This window comes from Bombyx mandarina, chromosome 03, assembly GCF_030267445.1.
Source record: "Bombyx mandarina strain Sakado chromosome 03, ASM3026744v2".
NCBI classification, from domain to species: Eukaryota; Metazoa; Arthropoda; class Insecta; order Lepidoptera; family Bombycidae; genus Bombyx; species Bombyx mandarina.
Window position 1 is genome coordinate 1315333 of NC_143210.1, and position 21470 is coordinate 1336802.

Sequence of the window (21470 nt, forward strand, 5' to 3'; positions counted from 1 at the left end):
CTCTCAAGGCTATCAGCTTAGGTAGAAAAACAAAAAAGAAATCATATAAGATGTTTCCATCTCAGCACGGCAATACAGCAGCGCACGAGGCGGCGTGGAAGGGTTACTCCAGGTGTGTGGGGCTGCTGGCGCGGGCCGGAGCCGATCTCCTCGCTAGGAACTCGGCCGGCTTCGTGCCGCTGCATCTTGCCTGTCAGAACGGACACAACCAGTCCTGCAGAGAGATCTTGCTCGCTGGCGCGCCGCCGGACTTACAGAATAATGTACGGTATATTTGTATGTTGTTTGTAAGGCCTATATTATATTTCGAACTATTGTTGTATGTGTGGTAGGCAGTGGCTTGGCACTACCCCTGGCATTGCTGAAGTCCATCATCGTCTGCCTACAAGGGCAATAAAAAAAAAACGGTTTGCCTTTTAAGTAATAATGCTCATTTTGTAAATATCATTTATGTTGGAAGTTATCGGTCTACATATCTGCATATAGTAAAGTTTAGGTCAAAAATTGTAATGATCTCATCGGCAGTTGATTTTACTGAAGCATAATCAGGGTATCATTTCGTGTTAAAATATAAAATTATATCTACCTAAGGAAGTATATAAATTGTAGTTTAGATTTCCCCAATATTTTAACTGTTTTGTAAATTGGCAAATGAAGAATAGGATCTCAGATAATGACGTAAAAAAATCTAACATTACAACAGTATATCGAAGAACATGCCCATTGCAAATATTTTTATTGCATTACATGTTTGTTGAATGTAGAGCTTATTGTGAGCCCGCGCAGAAAATTACCATCATCCTAGCCTGTGTTTGTCACGAAGCAACCATGCGTTCTGATTCGTAGGCTGGGACAGCCATCAAATTATACAATCAAGGCTAGGTGCTGTTATACGGTCTATGGGCACAAAATCATGCTCTTTGTATTTTAATTAAATCGAAAAATAACCGCTTCCTTTAACTTTACAGTATGGCGATACATCCTTACACACAGCGGCGCGTTACGGCCATGCCGGCGTCACTCGCATCCTCATCTCAGCGCAATGCCGCGTCTCCGAGCAAAACAAGAACGGCGACACGGCTCTCCACATTGCTGCAGCCATGGGAAGAAGAAAACTAACACGCATACTCTTGGAAGCGGGCTGCGACAAATCCATCAGGAACCACCAAGGGGAAACAGCAAGAGATATCGCAACCAGGAAAGGACTCGAAGAGATCATCCAAATACTGAACACTCCTGTCGCTAAACAACAAAAGAAAAAACGAGACAAAAGCAAAGAGAGAACTTTAGATGAACCTGACGACGGAAAGAAGAAAGATAAAGTTAAAGACAAGAAAAAGAAGAACGTACATTTTGAAACGCCCCAAGTTCCGTGGTCCCCATACGGGTGTCATTACTATCCCGATCCTAAATACTTCCCAAAGCCTAGGTTGAGCTCGCTACCCACCGAACCATTAAGAAAAGGCGAACAGTACTTCCTAGACTTAGCTGGAAACATCAAAAAGGGCCCAATAGGCGCAGGCTACACGTGCTATTGTGCTCCATTCTTCAAGCATATGGAGGACAAACTGAACGAAGATAAGAAAGATTTAAAGAAACATATAGACAGAGCTCATGAACGATTAGATCAGAAAGTTACCGATCTAGAAATGAAGACTCAAGGACAAATATCTGAACTAACCAGGTTCGTGGCAGCAGAAAGGGCTTTGTGCAAAGAACGGCACATACACCTGGAACAGTGGCTTACACGTGGGATGATGTTCAGGGCTTCGGAGCGCGCGAGAAAACCAGACTTTAGTCCTAGATACTCAATAGACATACCTCCACTGAAAAGGACGAGAAGTCTCGAGTTCTTAGACACTGAAGAACGTACTAGGGTAAACCAAATTGTCAAGAATTTCAATAAAAATGCTGAACATTATGAGAGCGATCCTAAAGACTTAAACGACAGTAAAACGACGTCTAAAAGCACTGAGGGTCTGGATAGCAAAAGCTCACAAAGTCCAAGGCGAAGGCATTTCCTGAAGAATTCCAAGAGTACCGACCATTTAGACGCAGGTCCCAGTCGACTATCGCGACCTCCTCTACCGTTTCATGTACCTCAAGACCCAAACCGCTTACATAACGTTACAGCAGAGATTCATATTAAAGATAATAAAGTGTCCGTGTCCAAATCACCTTCACCGATGACGGTTCAAACGAAACCTACATATAATCAAAGATATGTATCTCCTAGTCGTCTGTCAGATCCTAAGTCACACGTTGCTACCGACCCTGAAGATAGGATACAGCCGGAACCAAATGTATCATGGAAGAGCCAAGTTTTGCAAAGAACGGCTGATGATATTCGAAAAAGAGTAGACCTAGAGAAAGAGGTGTCTGGGGTCGCAACTCGAAACCCCAAGGCGTTAGATATTTCTCAAGACGGTTACGTTAAGCTACGAAAACAAAACTACCACGCTAACGAAGGACCCAGGAAATCAGTGCAGGAATTAGTAGCGCAAGTTGAACAGCAGAAAGGAATTGCGCACGAGCAAATGTTAAGAAAACCACCGATTGATAGTCCAGACTTCATAGTACAGCCTAGTCCAAGTGGCATTTTGAAAATGCCCCAACAACCTCAGCGACCCGCTCCAGTATTGAAAGAAAAGCCACCGAAGACCAAACGTTTTAGTTTGCACAACTTAATTCCATTCCCAACGAGAAAATCCTTCCAAAGCCCACCTCAAGAAAATGGGAACAATTCTGAAAGCAGCGACGAAGAGGACAATCCGATACGTAGTTCAGTTCAGCCCGGTCCTATGAGAAATACTAACTTACTACAAACACTTCCCATGCCAAACTACGAAACTATGTCTGGAAAATCACAATCACCGGCACCAACACAACCCCCCACTTACGACTTACGTACAATGATACCGAAAGATGCATATTTCCACGAAATACCGAATCGACAACCTTACTTGGACAATGGTCACTACACTCAAACGCCATACGACTTTAACCAATCAGGTTTGCCCAACGCGGTCCAGGCTCGAAGCAGGAACCCGCTATACCACAACAACACCGGTGTGTTCGATGCCATGATGCAAGACCATATCTACAGGGAAATGGAACGCATTCCACATTGTTACAGCCAACATTTGGACCAGAACACCGAAGTTGAGATCGCTAATCAGAACGATCTTCGTTTTTACGACAATCATCCAGGAATGTTCCCGAGAAACATAAGGAAGCCAGCTCCAGACCACAGTTTGTTGCACAGTCGACTGCAATCGTTGGCCATAAACACGCATTTGACGGAAACCCAAAGCCAGACCGACCGGGAATCGCACAATGATTCCGGTTACAGTACAAAGGTGTACGGCAGCTCACAAGGCCCTTCTCCGAGTTTATCTGGGCACGTGGACGATAATTTATCTGGTCAACGTGTAAATGTAGGTAGCGGGAAACCTGTCGCACATATGGGCGCATCGAGCTTAGTGTAACATCCCGATCTTGCCTTCCAGGTGATTGGTAATTACACTAAACGATTGAGAGCAGTCACTTATTAGTAGAGTCTCGTAGTACACAATAGAATAAAATATACTATTTTAGTTTTTACAAAGCACAGACATTATCTTATCTCTAATCTCTTGAAATTTGTGTTTATTAAACTAATTTTCGCCCAGTATTGGATTTCGATCATTATCGATATCTGATAATAATTATTGACAATATTCATTTGATGTAATACATTTCCTTTTTTTTGTTATTAACACTTAAAAAAACTGGTTGTTTCGAAAATAAATTTAATAATACATACTAATTGCTCGTCAATAGCTATTATATAAAAACAAAAATAGATTTACATTTGTGTAAAAAATACGGTCTTTAAGTTTAGTAAGCAAAAAAGGCGCAAAATGTTAACTCAGTACAAACCAGTAGGCTTAGTGCGAGTTTCAAAAATCGAATCGAATGACTCGCATCGAGTGTACGCTCTTCACGGTGAAACGTGCGGAGCTCTGAGTGCGAGTTACTCGATTTGCAGGACGTTTATTCATCTTTAGAAGCAATAATTTTTTCTTTTATGTTGGTAGCATGCAAGTTTTTTTTTAAGGCGTTTAATTGAAATGCCAAGCTTTCTAACGATATTTATAATTAGTCGGGTAATGGGTAATGTACCTGTGCTTAGTGCGAGTTTTTTTAATTACTCAGTCGATGTTAATGTTATGTTTAATTTGTGTGAGTTTGTATCAGTGCCACCTAGTGGTAAGCTTATGAATCTCATTTTGTGGGAGAGAGAAGGTTTGTTTATGTTGCTGTCTCATGTATCGAATAGCTTTACCGAAGTGAGCCTCTCGATTATTGTATGTGCGAGTGCGAGTTACAAATTAATGGATTTTGAGAGTATTTCTTCACTTTCAAGCAAGTTAAGTAGTCACTAAAAATTTTGCCGTGAAACCAATACAATATCAAGATTTTTTCTTTCGTTTTTAATAATAATGTTGTTTTTTAAGGTTTTATCTATTCTAATGGTTTATACACATATATTTTTTCGGTTAGAAAATTTTATAGACGTCTAGCTAGTTGTAAATACATATTAATTATTTGCTTTTTCATTTAATTCTTATTAAATCATTGCTTTTTTTTAAAGAGTTGTTTGATGAGAGAGAGAGAGCGAGATAGAGTTGTTTTTTTTTTATTGATTAGATGGATGGACGAGCTCACAGCCCACCTGATGTTAAGTGGTTACTGGAGCCCATAGACATCTACAACGTAAATGCGCCACCCACCTCGAGATATAAGTTCTAAGGTCTCAGTATAGTTACAACGGCTACCCCACCCTTCGAACCGAAACGCATTACTGCTTCACGGCGGAAATAGGCGGGGTGGTGGTACCTACCCGTGTGGACTCACAAGAGGTCCTACCACCAGTGAAAGAGTATTCTTTATTGTACACAAAATGAATAAATATTGTGAAACATTATTTCTTGGTCTTATCGCTAAGAGTGATCTCTTCCAGACAACCATTAGATGGGCAAGAATAATTTCGAAATGAATTGCACACTGTGTATCTATCTATTATAGAAATATATACACACACGCACATACACACGCGCACACACACACACACACGCGCGCGCAATATACATATTTAGAGGTACATACGTACAGATTTATATTTATAAATTATATAGAAATTTGAACAATGTAATAATAATTTTGCTTCTTTACACATTTATAAATAAGGATGGATGCTCGTAATAATTTTAGTATATTTGGGCCACCTAATGAAGATCATCAACACTATTACCGTAAATACAATCATTTTATAAACGTTCAACGGGTAAATGATTAAACCTATGTAAAACATAATTTCTTTAATTAAAAAAAGCTGAAATAATTACCTATTTCAAGATTAATTATGCTAAGTATGTCTAAATATGTAATTACAATTAAATAAATTATATAATAAACTTCTAATTCTAATACTTCTATTAAAGTTACTAAAAAAATATGTTTATGCTGGGCAGTTTCCGTGTATTTTAAAGGTTACGCCATTACGGCAAAGTTTGTTTACGAAATTGCACCCTTAGAATGGAAGTGGTATAACTAAAAAATTTAAGATTAGTTTTATATTTCAAAACACTTATGTATTATTATTAAGAACCTACATTTTAAGTAGGTAATACGTGAAGCAAAAATGTTGTACTCCTTTTTACAAAAATTGCGCGGACGGAGAAGTATGAAATTTCCCACACTTATAGAGAATATAGAGAATTTTTTTTTTAATTGTGCATAAACAATAAAAAATAAACTAAATGAATAAAAAAGCCTTACACACATTACCATGTATTTGACACACACACACACACACATGCATTTATACTTTTTTTGTTTATTGATTTATCAATCTGTGGTCAAATTGAGAATAGATTAATATTTTTTGTCTTTAATATTATTTTTCTATAATGTAGCCTTGGCGACATAGAGCAATGATTATTATAGAAATGATGATAATAGAAAGGTGACAATAGAACTATAATAATGTTCAAACTTAAAATTTAAATAAATTATGGTCAAATTTCGACCACTGGACTACCATTAGTAGATAATAATAAAATCATTTATTGCCTTTCACACAGATCTAGATTATTACAGGCAGCCTACAAGGAAACAACAAAAAAACAAAACACTATTATATCATTTCTGGCAAGCAGCTCAACATTTGCACTTGTATATTATTAACAGGAATTTTATTAAGAATATTGACAATTTATGAGGAATTTGACAAGTACGGATTAGTTATAGATATATGTATTTACATACTGTAAATTAAATTAGTTTTATAAATGCATTAAAAAAAAAATTAGATGATAAAATGATAAAGCCATACCTTTTTCCAATGTGACGATTAGAGGGTATCCTATTATTCTTTTCTATATTATTCTATCAGCTTATAAAATTAAACAGTCTCTTTTAGTCTAGAAAAGGACAAAGTACTCTTTCTGTCTTTTTCAAATAAAATGGCATGCCTTAAAGTGTTTAAACCGAAAAACTAAAAAAATACAATTATTGTATTACAATATTAAAGTTTACCAGAAACTAAGAATTTTGGGTTGAGCCACTTTAATTCTAAGGGTACAAAATAGTATTGAACACGTGACATTACCCGAATAATTTTGAAAGTAGTAGGTTCCCATTAAAATGCTGTTAAAATGCGTTGTATTTCATTTAGACGGTCTAATGCCAAAACATCACGTGCTACCAATATACGAGAAATAATATTATTGCTGCTCTCGGTGAATAAACGCCTTGCGAAGCGAGTAGCATATCTCAACTCACACTCACAATTCTTCATTTTTCACCGTATAGAACGTAAACTCGATTTGATTTTGATTTATTCATTTACAATTGAACAACTAGGAAAAAAAGATGAAAAGACATTTTGGAGGGACCGCGAGGAGCTAAATTGTGTGAATTGTTTTATTTTGTCTATTTAATGTTTCTTAGTTAATGCGTATTTAATATTTCTTCGTGTATAAGTGTAATTTTGAGACCGTCCTGGCCTAAAGGTTAAGGCGTCCGGTGTATTCGTATCTTGCAATGCACCGGTGTTCTAATCCAGCCGGCGGGTATCAATTTTTCTAATGAAATACGTACTTATCAAATGTTTACGATTGACTTTCACTGTAAAGGAATAGCATCATGTAATAAAAATCAAACCCGCAAAATTAATTTTTGTAATTACTGGTGGTAGGACGTCTTGTGGGTCCGCACGGGTAGGTATCACCACCCTGCCTATTTTTGCCGTGAAGCAGTAATGCGTTTCGGTTTGAAGGGTGGGACAACCGTTGTAACTATATTGAGACCTTAGAACTAATATCTCAAGGTGGGAGGCGGCATTTGCGTTGTAGATGTCTATGGGCTCCGGTAACCACTTAAGATTAGGTGGGCCGGGAGCTCGTCCACCCATCTATGCAATAACAAAGTAACGTGGGTTTATTAACTGTTTAGTATGTGTGAAAGTGCGAAAATTAAAAAAAATTAAACAAAACCGCTGGACGTAGCTTCTCGAAGTCTTCGAAAAGGTCCACTGAAAAAAATCTCAGTATATAATCAGCATTTTGCAGAGATTATATTTTATCCCATATATCTGATCTCATTTCATTTCATTCCATGCCAATTAATTAATGCTTCAAATTAATCAAATCCATTTCACTCCATATTATCATTTTTCATAAAAAAAGATTAGGCTTTATGGCATGATACTTTTGCCTCTCTAGTTGGAAAAATAGAACTACTAAAGAAATACTCGATCGAAACGTTAAAACCCACTAATTTGTAACACGCACTCGCACAAATGTCATTCGTGGTACTCCTTTCGGTAAAATTACTCGGTTACGAGATCACAACGTTAATATGAACTCGCACTCACAAAATAACACCGGGTACGTTTGCCGCTAGGGGCGCTGTTCCAATTGCATACAAATTTGAGCAAACTGGCTCGCTAGTGAGAGCGTTACAAAACTCGCACTAAGCACACTGAGTGCGAGTTACTCGATTTGCAGGACGTTTATTCATCTTTAGAAGCAATAATTTTTTCTTTTATGTTGGTAGCATGCAAGTTTTTTATTAAGGCGTTTAATTGAAATGCCAAGCTTTCTAACGATATTTATAATTAGTCGGGTAATGGGTAATGTACCTGTGCTTAGTGCGAGTTTTTTTAATTACTCAGTCGATGTTAATGTTATGTTTAATTTGTGTGAGTTTGTATCAGTGCCACCTAGTGGTAAGCTTATGAATCTCATTTTGTGGGAGAGAGAAGGTTTGTTTATGTTGCTGTCTCATGTATCGAATAGCTTTACCGAAGTGAGCCTCTCGATTATTGTATGTGCGAGTGCGAGTTACAAATTAATGGATTTTGAGAGTATTTCTTCACTTTCAAGCAAGTTAAGTAGTCACTAAAAATTTTGCCGTGAAACCAATACAATATCAAGATTTTTTCTTTCGTTTTTAATAATAATGTTGTTTTTTAAGGTTTTATCTATTCTAATGGTTTATACACATATATTTTTTCGGTTAGAAAATTTTATAGACGTCTAGCTAGTTGTAAATACATATTAATTATTTGCTTTTTCATTTAATTCTTATTAAATCATTGCTTTTTTTTAAAGAGTTGTTTGATGAGAGAGAGAGAGCGAGATAGAGTTGTTTTTTTTTTATTGATTAGATGGATGGACGAGCTCACAGCCCACCTGATGTTAAGTGGTTACTGGAGCCCATAGACATCTACAACGTAAATGCGCCACCCACCTCGAGATATAAGTTCTAAGGTCTCAGTATAGTTACAACGGCTACCCCACCCTTCGAACCGAAACGCATTACTGCTTCACGGCGGAAATAGGCGGGGTGGTGGTACCTACCCGTGTGGACTCACAAGAGGTCCTACCACCAGTGAAAGAGTATTCTTTATTGTACACAAAATGAATAAATATTGTGAAACATTATTTCTTGGTCTTATCGCTAAGAGTGATCTCTTCCAGACAACCATTAGATGGGCAAGAATAATTTCGAAATGAATTGCACACTGTGTATCTATCTATTATAGAAATATATACACACACGCACATACACACGCGCACACACACACACACACGCGCGCGCAATATACATATTTAGAGGTACATACGTACAGATTTATATTTATAAATTATATAGAAATTTGAACAATGTAATAATAATTTTGCTTCTTTACACATTTATAAATAAGGATGGATGCTCGTAATAATTTTAGTATATTTGGGCCACCTAATGAAGATCATCAACACTATTACCGTAAATACAATCATTTTATAAACGTTCAACGGGTAAATGATTAAACCTATGTAAAACATAATTTCTTTAATTAAAAAAAGCTGAAATAATTACCTATTTCAAGATTAATTATGCTAAGTATGTCTAAATATGTAATTACAATTAAATAAATTATATAATAAACTTCTAATTCTAATACTTCTATTAAAGTTACTAAAAAAATATGTTTATGCTGGGCAGTTTCCGTGTATTTTAAAGGTTACGCCATTACGGCAAAGTTTGTTTACGAAATTGCACCCTTAGAATGGAAGTGGTATAACTAAAAAATTTAAGATTAGTTTTATATTTCAAAACACTTATGTATTATTATTAAGAACCTACATTTTAAGTAGGTAATACGTGAAGCAAAAATGTTGTACTCCTTTTTACAAAAATTGCGCGGACGGAGAAGTATGAAATTTCCCACACTTATAGAGAATATAGAGAATTTTTTTTTTTAATTGTGCATAAACAATAAAAAATAAACTAAATGAATAAAAAAGCCTTACACACATTACCATGTATTTGACACACACACACACACACATGCATTTATACTTTTTTTGTTTATTGATTTATCAATCTGTGGTCAAATTGAGAATAGATTAATATTTTTTGTCTTTAATATTATTTTTCTATAATGTAGCCTTGGCGACATAGAGCAATGATTATTATAGAAATGATGATAATAGAAAGGTGACAATAGAACTATAATAATGTTCAAACTTAAAATTTAAATAAATTATGGTCAAATTTCGACCACTGGACTACCATTAGTAGATAATAATAAAATCATTTATTGCCTTTCACACAGATCTAGATTATTACAGGCAGCCTACAAGGAAACAACAAAAAAACAAAACACTATTATATCATTTCTGGCAAGCAGCTCAACATTTGCACTTGTATATTATTAACAGGAATTTTATTAAGAATATTGACAATTTATGAGGAATTTGACAAGTACGGATTAGTTATAGATATATGTATTTACATACTGTAAATTAAATTAGTTTTATAAATGCATTAAAAAAAAAATTAGATGATAAAATGATAAAGCCATACCTTTTTCCAATGTGACGATTAGAGGGTATCCTATTATTCTTTTCTATATTATTCTATCAGCTTATAAAATTAAACAGTCTCTTTTAGTCTAGAAAAGGACAAAGTACTCTTTCTGTCTTTTTCAAATAAAATGGCATGCCTTAAAGTGTTTAAACCGAAAAACTAAAAAAATACAATTATTGTATTACAATATTAAAGTTTACCAGAAACTAAGAATTTTGGGTTGAGCCACTTTAATTCTAAGGGTACAAAATAGTATTGAACACGTGACATTACCCGAATAATTTTGAAAGTAGTAGGTTCCCATTAAAATGCTGTTAAAATGCGTTGTATTTCATTTAGACGGTCTAATGCCAAAACATCACGTGCTACCAATATACGAGAAATAATATTATTGCTGCTCTCGGTGAATAAACGCCTTGCGAAGCGAGTAGCATATCTCAACTCACACTCACAATTCTTCATTTTTCACCGTATAGAACGTAAACTCGATTTGATTTTGATTTATTCATTTACAATTGAACAACTAGGAAAAAAAGATGAAAAGACATTTTGGAGGGACCGCGAGGAGCTAAATTGTGTGAATTGTTTTATTTTGTCTATTTAATGTTTCTTAGTTAATGCGTATTTAATATTTCTTCGTGTATAAGTGTAATTTTGAGACCGTCCTGGCCTAAAGGTTAAGGCGTCCGGTGTATTCGTATCTTGCAATGCACCGGTGTTCTAATCCAGCCGGCGGGTATCAATTTTTCTAATGAAATACGTACTTATCAAATGTTTACGATTGACTTTCACTGTAAAGGAATAGCATCATGTAATAAAAATCAAACCCGCAAAATTAATTTTTGTAATTACTGGTGGTAGGACGTCTTGTGGGTCCGCACGGGTAGGTATCACCACCCTGCCTATTTTTGCCGTGAAGCAGTAATGCGTTTCGGTTTGAAGGGTGGGACAACCGTTGTAACTATATTGAGACCTTAGAACTAATATCTCAAGGTGGGAGGCGGCATTTGCGTTGTAGATGTCTATGGGCTCCGGTAACCACTTAAGATTAGGTGGGCCGGGAGCTCGTCCACCCATCTATGCAATAACAAAGTAACGTGGGTTTATTAACTGTTTAGTATGTGTGAAAGTGCGAAAATTAAAAAAAATTAAACAAAACCGCTGGACGTAGCTTCTCGAAGTCTTCGAAAAGGTCCACTGAAAAAAATCTCAGTATATAATCAGCATTTTGCAGAGATTATATTTTATCCCATATATCTGATCTCATTTCATTTCATTCCATGCCAATTAATTAATGCTTCAAATTAATCAAATCCATTTCACTCCATATTATCATTTTTCATAAAAAAAGATTAGGCTTTATGGCATGATACTTTTGCCTCTCTAGTTGGAAAAATAGAACTACTAAAGAAATACTCGATCGAAACGTTAAAACCCACTAATTTGTAACACGCACTCGCACAAATGTCATTCGTGGTACTCCTTTCGGTAAAATTACTCGGTTACGAGATCACAACGTTAATATGAACTCGCACTCACAAAATAACACCGGGTACGTTTGCCGCTAGGGGCGCTGTTCCAATTGCATACAAATTTGAGCAAACTGGCTCGCTAGTGAGAGCGTTACAAAACTCGCACTAAGCACACAGATAACACGCGGCATTCGCTATCTTGGTCGAGTGTCCTCTGGTATTCAAAGAGAGTTCATTGACCCAATCTTTTTTTCACTTGACATTGATGGTTGAAAAACGGAAATAATAAAACAATGTGTATCTATAGTTTGCTTAGCAAGCTAATGATGTTGTTCTCATGTTAGTATCGCTTTGATGCGAATTCATATCGGACTTCACTCTTATCCCTAATGGTATCGTTTGACTTTTTTTTCCTACCTATAGCCTTGAGAGGCTATATCAACTTCGCCGTAACGTGTAGGTGAGCTCACGGGGCTCAAACCGGAGTGGCGCTAACGCTGGCCCTAGTAAGAGCAGTGCTTCGCAGAATCTACCACCGGATCGGAAACGCAACCCACTGAGAAGATCCGGCGAGAAACTCAGTGGGCTGTGTCTGTGGGTTAGTTTGACTAATAACCTCGCTTCGTCGTGTTTTATTAACAGACGCTAAGAGCACATCAATCAATTACTATACGTAAATAGTAAACGTTCTAAGTACAAATTTAGATATACACAGATGCCATCACAAAATATTTTTAAGCTTATATTGTTATAATTAAAGTAAGTTACAATAATTTAGGTTTTTATTAGTATTTTTTTTGTATTAAAATGCCATTCTATGAACATCAGCCGTATTCTGTTCGTGTTATCTGAACTTTTTTTGTAATAACATATTTGAATTGTCATGTAGTAAAACGTAATTCGTCAATACCGATGCAGTTATTTAAATAATTGTAACATTTTCTAATCATTTCAATTGATTGATGTTCAAGAGGACTTGACATTATTAAATACGTGACATTTGACATTTACATACATCATTACCCTACGTATCGAAACCATGACCTACGAATCATATGAATAAATAACTAATTTGTCTAAGTCCAAGATATTCTTTCGTAAGGCTTTACTTGCTTTGTGACCCTGTTAATATTTCAAGTCAACGGCTACACCCCATAATTTTTTCAATTTATTTTTAATAGTCATGTCCCTTTGTAAATATAGAGATTTTGATGCATCTAGTTTTACTTGGTATTTTTGTCTTAATTATTTTAGTGTGCCCAATAGTAAAAATAGACTCGGGCAAAAAATTACTTAAACTATTTAGTTTTATCAACATTATTATGGTAATTGCCGTAGGTTTTGGAAATTACAAGATGGATTGTCGAATCGTTGTAGTTTAGGCAGCGGCTTGGCTCTGCCCCTGGCATTGCTGAAGTCCATGGGCGACGGTAACCACTCACCATCAGGTGGGCCGTATGCTCGTCTGCCTACAAGGGCAATAAAAAAAAAAAAAAAATAATTCACGAAGGTTACACTTTTAAATATGTAACTAATTTTTTTATTTATTTCTCTAGATGGATAAACGAGCTCACAGTTCACCTGGTATTAAGTGGTTTCCGGAGCTGTATATCACAATGTGAATCGAACACCCACCTTGAGACATGGTGTCAAAGACTCAATTATATTGTACAACAGCTCCCACCCTTTGAACCTGTAACTCACAATACGACCAGTCGCCAATTCAGTGTTTATATTTTTGAAGATTCCATTTCACTGTCTTTTTTTTAAATTTATTATGCCTAAACGGAACACAGATTATAAAATTTATATACAAACCATAGATTCCCTTACTTTGAAACTTGCAATAACTGAAATGTCAGAGTTAATTAAAGATGCTAATTTGTAGTGTTTAAGCAATGCACTTACACAATAATAAGTAAAATAATTTTGTATTTATTGTTTTACAGTTTTCTTTGTACAGAAGATTGTTTTTTTTTTACTAATCGAGTCTAATAAATTGCACTTTTGAAGTGTCACACCTAAATTCGCATTTTTATTTCATCCAAATTTTACTAGATTACAGTTTTACAAGGGCAGGTGGGCGAGTAAGGGCTCTGCCAGGAGGGGTGGGATTTGCTAACAGCTACCCGAGCGCATCCAAAGGCGACCTAACAATACAAGAATAGCTGCTTCGCGAATGAATCTACTACCGGATCGTAATCACGACCAGCTAAGAAGATCCGGCGAGAAAATCAGCGGGCTGATGTTTAGGTTAGCTTGCATGTCGAACTCTTTGCCGAGTTCGACGAGTACGGTTACCGGGGTCCCTACTCCTAGTGTTAGAGATAAAGGTGTTTAGTGCAAGGCTTACAAAATTATTCACGCAGAAACCAAATATTTTTACAGCTCGTCCTTTGTACAGAAAAAACATAGATAAAATAAAACCAACCACAAAAATATTGTGAACAATTTTTATTTACAACTAGCGACACCTAGTCGATAATCGCTGCAACTCTGTGATGGCTGTAACGACTCCCGCGCCACCTATAACTCCTCTATAGTTCTGTGTGAACCCTCAATGTGAGCACCGATGAGAGCTATTCATCAATACAATCACAATTCAATACTGTTTTCCCCCCAAATTCGTTCTCTATAAAACTCCGATAAACTAGTATGGCACAACGGCACTCCGCTCAGAACAGAGGATTTTGCCCCCACAATCTTCACGGCAACGTAGTCCCCTATTCTCATGGCCCTCTTCCCCCCATCATCGCTCATGATCTCCCCCTCGTCGAACACGACCTTCATGTAGACCTCGTTCCTGCCGTATAGCTGCCCGGTTTTTTTTACTACACCCTCGATGAGCACCAAGTGAGTGTTGCCAAGTTCAGCTTCGTTCAACATCTGACTCTTCCGTCGGTATACCTCCAGCAGGCGGCCGTGTCTTTCCTTCTTAACGTGATCAGGCACGTCGTCCTCATAGCGTCTGTACGCTGTTGTTTTCTATAAAAATATTTCACATAATCAGCTGCGAGCTAGTTATATCCTTAAAATACGGTGGTCAATAGGCCGCGGTCAAATATGGTCAAGCTATATTGACGTAATAATATCTTCTATAAATATATAATATATAATAAATATATAATAAATCGATGAACGCCGGCTGCATGCACGAAAAAGTGTCACGTTCCCCCTGAGCCTGAGCGTGCAAGCGAGAGCGCCGTAAAAGCGATAGAGAGGCACGATCGGCCCAAGCGGTAGCTTGTGACGTCATAGCTAGCAGTTCGAATAATTCTGCTACTGACGTTATCACGTATGGCTATCGTCCGTAAACCGACTTTACAGACAATGATTTTTTTTTATTATTATTCTTGTAAACATAATGCTGAAAGACTGGATGCCCCGATCCTGGGTAGGTTCCCTGAAACCCTGCCAGGGACGGAGTTGATAGATTTATTTAAATACATACTAACATAGTTCTTAAGTTATTTGTAATACGAACACACTACGAAACTATGACGTCTTGAAATAAAAGTATTTTATTTTTATTTTATTTTATTTATTAATTTTATAATCAACTCAAAGTGTTCAACTGAAATGAGATACTGTTATAGTGAAAATAGAATAACGACAAGTAGTATTTTTAGCACTAACTTCATTATTATACGCTCGTATAAGCCAATTGTCGGTCCACTAACTTTTTTTTTATTGCTTATGCGGGTGAACGAGCTCACAGCCCACCTGGTGTTAAGTGGTTACCGGAGCCCATAGACATCAACAACGTAAATGAGCCACCCACCTTGAGATATAAGTTCTAAGGTCTAAGGTTCTAAGGCTGCCCCGCCCTTCAAGCCGAAATGCATTACTGCTTCACGGCAGAAACAAAACTCACAGAAATAGTATTACTAACCATTACCAACAAATTACCAGACTCATAGACATTTTACCAGACTGACACTAGATGGCGTGTGACAATTTAATACAACAGATTTCAATACTTAACTGTCACGTCTTAAAGTCGATTATTCTATTTCAATATGAAAACACAACACTATTTTGTTTACGTTGGACTTTTTTCCTGTCAAATTTAGCATAGCGGAGATTTTAATCGATATTTAGGAAAGTCCAAAAAATTATGTACTTAAAATCATGCCTTACGAACCTCCCTCATGCTGTACGGAAACAAAAACGCCGTGTTGTAATCCACGAGCTCCATCAGAGACAGCGTCTCCTCAAACTCCTCCTCGGTTTCACCGCAGAACCCACAGATCATATCCGTGGACAGACCGACTTGAAAACCATATAAACAAACCAGATCAATTATACTGAGAGGAGAAAGGGTATTTGCTTTAAGCGAGATTTCACTTAATTAGTCGTCGTGGTCTAAAGGATATGACGGCATTCGTGTGTAGCGATGCACCGATGTACAAATCCCGCAGGCGGGTACCGATTTTTCTAATGAAATACGTACTCAACAAAAGTTCACGATTGACTCCACGGTGAAGTAATAACATCGTGTAATAAAAATCAAACACGCAAAATTATAATTTGCGTAAAATTACTAGTGGTAGGACCTCTTGTGAGTCCGCACGGGTAGGTACCATCACCCTGCCTATTTCTGCCGTGAAGCAGTAATGCGTTTCCGGTTTGAAGGGTGGGGCAGCCGTTGTAACTATACTTGAGACTTTAGAACTTATATCTCAAGATAGGTGGCGCATTTACGTTGTAGATGCCTATGGGCTCCAGTAACCACTTAACACCAGGTGGGCTGTGAGCTCGTCCACCCATCTAAGCAATTAAAAAATAAAAAATTAAATGGAACTCTGTACCTAGTATATATAGCCATTTTTTTCTTTTTTGGCTCCGGCACGGTTTGTGCATTAGCCAACGTCAAGTACTAAGATTATTATATTTCGCCGTTTTAATTCTTTACAGTTATGAATAATAAAAAACGAAGGGACTGTCCATGTTGGCCATTATTTATATCAGTGTAAGTATAAATTAAATTAGCAGCGTGGGACAGTATAGATAATTAGGTTGAGAAAGTAATTTGATTAATGTAGTATTTTAATTTAATTTCTGTACTTTGCAAATGATAATAAGAAATGAAATGAAATGAATTGAGATGAGATGATATGGAATAAAATATAATCTTAGTAAAATGGTGGTAATTTACTGAGACTTTTAAAGTGAACTTTTTGGAGGACCCCGAGAAGCTGCGTCCAGTGGCTTTGTTTCACACAATTTGCACAATTGTGCACTTTCACAGATACTAAGCAATTAATAAACTACCATTATTACAAATGTAAACCTGTAGAAACACTAAATAGACAAATAACAAATCACACAACTTTACTCCTCGCGTTCCCGCCAAAAAGTTCAATATAGGTTATAGAGAACACAAATCAAGACAAGAGTGCAAAGCCTTCATTGTACATTTATAATTGCTACATTTCTGAGCACTTTTCTTGCAGTCCACTGTGTCCCACCGTGCAGTAAAACTTACCAGCCGGTATGCAGCTCTTGACGTGGTCGACCAGTTCCAAGTAGGCTTCCCTGGTGTACCCTCTCCTCATCCGGTCCAGCACCGTGGTTGAGCCGGATTGCGCTGGCAGATGCAACATCTTGCATATGTTCGGACGCTCCGATATTATCTGTAGCACCTACAGGAAGATAATACGCGCACCTCAATCCTCAACTCTGGATCCTTTTGAAGCTTTGCTCCAGTGGTAGGCATGTTTTAATTCATTCCGATTTGAAGAACAACTGCTGGAAGTCAGAGGGCTTAAAAACAACTGAGAGGCCTGAGATCATGAAGGTCATCACTTCCTCGTCCGCTCTGGATGAGAACTTTTGCTATTAGAGACTACCCTCCAGACGTAGTGTTTCAATTTGTTCGGATACACAGACACTAAAGATCTTATAAACACTGAAACCATTGAGGTTTAACTTTGTATCATTTTGCCCGAAATGTAATTAGATGCACTCATATCTACCTCATCTGGAAAGTCTTTGGGGTGTGCGGCAGTGAACCTGATTCGCATTTCAGGATCAACAGAGGACACTTTATCCAGCAGATCAGCAAACCTTAAACCGCCTTTCTTATTCTTGTACACTGTTCTGAACCCTGCAGACGTGTATATTTGTATTTTAGATCAGAACTGTTTGAATATTAACAGCAATATTAACAACAATATCATTGGAATTTATGGACATGGAAGCTAATGTATGTTTTTGTTTATTATTAATATTACATTAACGAGTACACAACTAACCTTATGCCAAGTGGTTACTCCCTACTGAACATTTAGTATATATTAATGTATATAGGTATTCCAATAATATTTTTATTAAACTAGACACTTTTTTATAATTGGTACTTATTGAAGATTTCTATGTTAATCACTCGCCTTTAGCAACACTGGTATTAGTTTTTTCAGTAGCCTTGGAAATGTCTCTGTAACTATTCACATTTTGACCCAGCAGTGTGACCTCCTTGACTCCCTGGTCAGCAAGCTGCCGAACCTCCTCCACAATGGAGAAGACCGGCCTGGACCTTTCTCTGCCTCTCGTGAATGGCACTATGCAGTATGTGCACATGTTGTCGCATCCGCGCATTATAGAACTGAAAATGTACACAATGTGGGCATATGGTCCACCTGATGGTGAGTGGTTACCGTCACCCATGGACGTTAGCAATGCCAGGGACAAAGACAACCTGCTGCTTACCGTAAAGGACTCTCCACTATGGACATCGAAAATTAAACTACTTTGACTGATTAAACTTAGTGAAATTTTTAAGATGCATTGCCTGCTCAAATTTCATTAGGAAACAACTTTTTATAAGGAACAACTGTTGTGATACTGATCTGTTTATGGAAACTTGTTATTGATAAATACAAAATAAGAGATGCATTGTATTTACAGATTGATAGAATAAATTAACTTACTCACATAAAGGCCGAAATGCAATCCTGGTTTAATCGGACTGGCACCACATCAGCGTATGTCTCGTCTAATGACAGGAGGACATTGACAGCTGTCTGCCCATTATCAGTCAGGGCCAGTAGCCGTGGAAGATCTCTGTAGCTATCTGGTCCTGCCACTGAAAAATATTTACGGTGTTTGATTTATGTAATAGATTATTGTATTTCGCCATAAATAATATTGCAACTAAGTACTGTTTTACCAAATCCACTTCTGCTTAATGTCTCACAATACACATTTCTATCAATCAAAATAAGAGGAGTTACAAAAGTTAGGTGAGAATATCACCAGAGCTACTATCCTACGTCTACCATCTTAATAATAGCAAAACTTAGCCTACAAGAAGATAGTTTTTAAAAAAGAGTTCTTTTCTATGGTAATTATTTCAAATGAATATTGTGGAATGTGAGATGGTGAGGTTAGATGTTTATTACTCTTTTGCACAAAATCTAACAGACTAACTGATGAACTTCACAATGTAGTAGCTTATACACAGGATTGCACTCATGTATAGTATGATCAATTAAATATAGGTGCTCTAGTTCCAAGAACATAATGTTTTTCATACAATTCTGAATAGGTATACACAATGTTACGTTAGTAACTTAATTTATATTAGTGAACACAATTAAACATTTTTGATTAGAGCTTTATATGAACTCAGACAGGATACCACTTTATCTTTGTTTTTTACAAGTGTTTATTACAAGTGTTTATTCATTCTGGTTTAAAGTGGTGGTGGGTGGTGGGTAATAAACAATACAATGAAAAGTCCATGTGTCAAGGCAGGTGACAGTATTAATATTGTTAAATTAAAATTATACTTACCAACATCAACAGACTTCTCTTTCTCAATTAATTTCTCTTTCAATCTCTCAGCCATACAGCCGAGAATACCAATTTTCACTGGCCTATTTTTATTTTTCATTGCTCTACGTTTAAAACCACGTAAATGATCTAAACGATGCCATATTTTAGTTTCCGCTCCTTCCCGGATCGCGCACGTCATTACTAGGAAAACATCAGCCTCTTCTTCGTTTTCCGTCTTCTCAAAACCTTCATTTTTTAATATTGACCAAACTATTTCGGTGTCATTCAAATTCATTTGACATCCGTACACATCGAAGTAAATTTTTCTTTTTTTTGGTATCAGTAAGTTTTGGCGCAAATAAGGTATATATGGGGCATCCGTATTAACCGGCTCGACGTTTCCTATGATAAACTCTTTCAATCCAGGACCACTTTTTATTTTATTTTTATAACTAACGCGGTCATTGTTAGTGTAACGTCTACAAATTTTTAAAGAATTTTTGTTAGATAGCCTTGTTAGGCGTTGCATTCGTAGCAAAATATTCATTTCGTGTAAAATTATATTTGATTTTTTTTCCTGTTTTGTGTGTTTATAAGTAACATTTAATCAACATCTTATGTAGGCACGTACTTAGCATATTATTCTGATTTCGTTTCATAAATATGTGGGTAAGTATGTATGTTTAACTTTAATTTAACTTTCTTTTAGGTGATGCTCAGCTGATTACATGATGACTGATGACTTAAAAATAAAAATAGTATAACTTTTTTTTTAATCGAGTCATGTAAACTAGCAAAGAAACCAAATCCCAGATAATCAATAATTTCTTTACAAAAGCACTTTATAAAAATCTTCAATTAATAAAAAACATTTTGTTTTATGATAGAAAATGATATAGAGGGGAGTAGGATGAAGTTTACTTTTACTTTTTTTGAGACTGTTATCAATTGGGATGAAATTGAGTAAAACGAGAAGAGTTGAAATAAAATAAAACCTCAGTAAAATGGTGGTTGTTCTACGACACATATGTGTATAAGTTGATTACTGTTCTTAACAACGAAACAAGGTTGTAGTAATGGTAGTTGTTGGAGTTTGAATATGAACGTCATTACGTCAATTCATATTCAAACTCCAACACACTCCCTCAACACTTGCATACATTTAACACCCTGTATATAATTTAATACAATATACCAAAAAATAACACTAACCTGACCTTCATAAATGAATTACCTTCCATATCATTGCAGGCAACACTTGACACATGTAAGGTTACAGGTTTCGAATGTTGGAATATATATATATATGTAAAACAACTAATTTTCTTCTCTTCAGTGAAGACAATGACTTCTCATCTAGAAACGGTCAGAGCAACATCTAAGAGTTTTATAAAAATAAAATATTATAATGGTGTAATAGTGTACAAAGTATTTTGAAACAGAATGTTTTTAAATAGCCCCTCACCTACAGAACCCAGTCCCCTCAAATTTAACCGTCCAACATTGCTTCCTAACCTAATACGCATGTTTAAAAATTCTAAATGAGCAGTAATATTTAATCAGTGTTATTCATAGTACACGTAGTGTAACACAGTTGAATTTGCTCTCCTAAGATCGTAGGGGGTGTCTACCAACTGTGAACTTTATTTTTATGTTTACATTTAGTTTTTGACTTAATCTGACGCTTAGAATTTTAATATATCTAACATTAGGATATTTTTATTAATTTTCGTGCTCAAGGGCTATAATGTTTTATTCGTCATCAAATAATGTCCTAAATTAGTTACTGTTAAAATAGGTATTTTAATATAA

At 36.3% G+C, this 21470-nt stretch overlaps 2 protein-coding genes across 7 annotated transcripts in view; one reads left to right on the forward strand and one right to left on the reverse strand.

Annotated features, from left to right (window-relative positions):
• The window catches only part of dgo (ankyrin repeat domain containing protein 6 diego), a 114110-nt gene extending 100205 nt beyond the window's left edge, over positions 1-13905 (forward strand). For all 5 annotated transcript variants that reach the window (XM_089736229.1, XM_089736224.1, XM_028186316.2 and 2 more), the window contains 2 exons: positions 66-263; positions 969-13905. In XM_089736229.1, the coding sequence (XP_089592355.1) occupies positions 66-263; positions 969-3488 (2718 nt within the window). In that variant the 3' untranslated portion in view covers positions 3489-13905. The remainder of the gene's footprint in view (positions 1-65; positions 264-968) is intronic.
• Positions 13906-14318: 413 nt separating this feature from the next.
• Positions 14319-20900, reverse strand: LOC114251924 (mitochondrial tRNA methylthiotransferase CDK5RAP1). 2 transcript variants are annotated; one of them, XM_089736239.1, is made up of 8 exons: positions 20871-20900; positions 19677-20400; positions 18816-18966; positions 18272-18486; positions 17858-17988; positions 17368-17524; positions 16024-16151; positions 14319-14864 (listed from the first exon to the last, which is right to left on the reverse strand). In XM_089736239.1, the coding sequence occupies exons 2-8, from the start codon at positions 20203-20205 to the stop codon at positions 14475-14477; spliced, it is 1701 nt and encodes a 566-aa protein (XP_089592365.1). In that variant the 5' UTR covers positions 20206-20400; positions 20871-20900; the 3' UTR covers positions 14319-14474. The 2 variants fall into 2 exon arrangements, with proteins under 2 accessions (XP_089592365.1, XP_028042180.2); XM_028186379.2 differs by lacking the exon at positions 20871-20900 and having other exon boundaries at positions 19677-20837.
• Between the last annotated feature and the right edge of the window lie 570 nt (positions 20901-21470).

Coding starts and splice junctions, on each gene's coding strand:
- LOC114251924 (XM_089736239.1), bottom strand. CDS start 20,205: ATGAATATTTTGCTACGAATGCAACGCCTAACAAGGCTATCTAACAAA. Junction 17,989..18,271: donor TAATACCAGTGTTGCTAAAG/GCGAGTGATTAA, acceptor ACACGTCTGCAG/GGTTCAGAACAGTGTACAAG. Junction 17,525..17,857: donor CCAAAGACTTTCCAGATGAG/GTAGATATGAGT, acceptor ATCTTCCTGTAG/GTGCTACAGATAATATCGGA.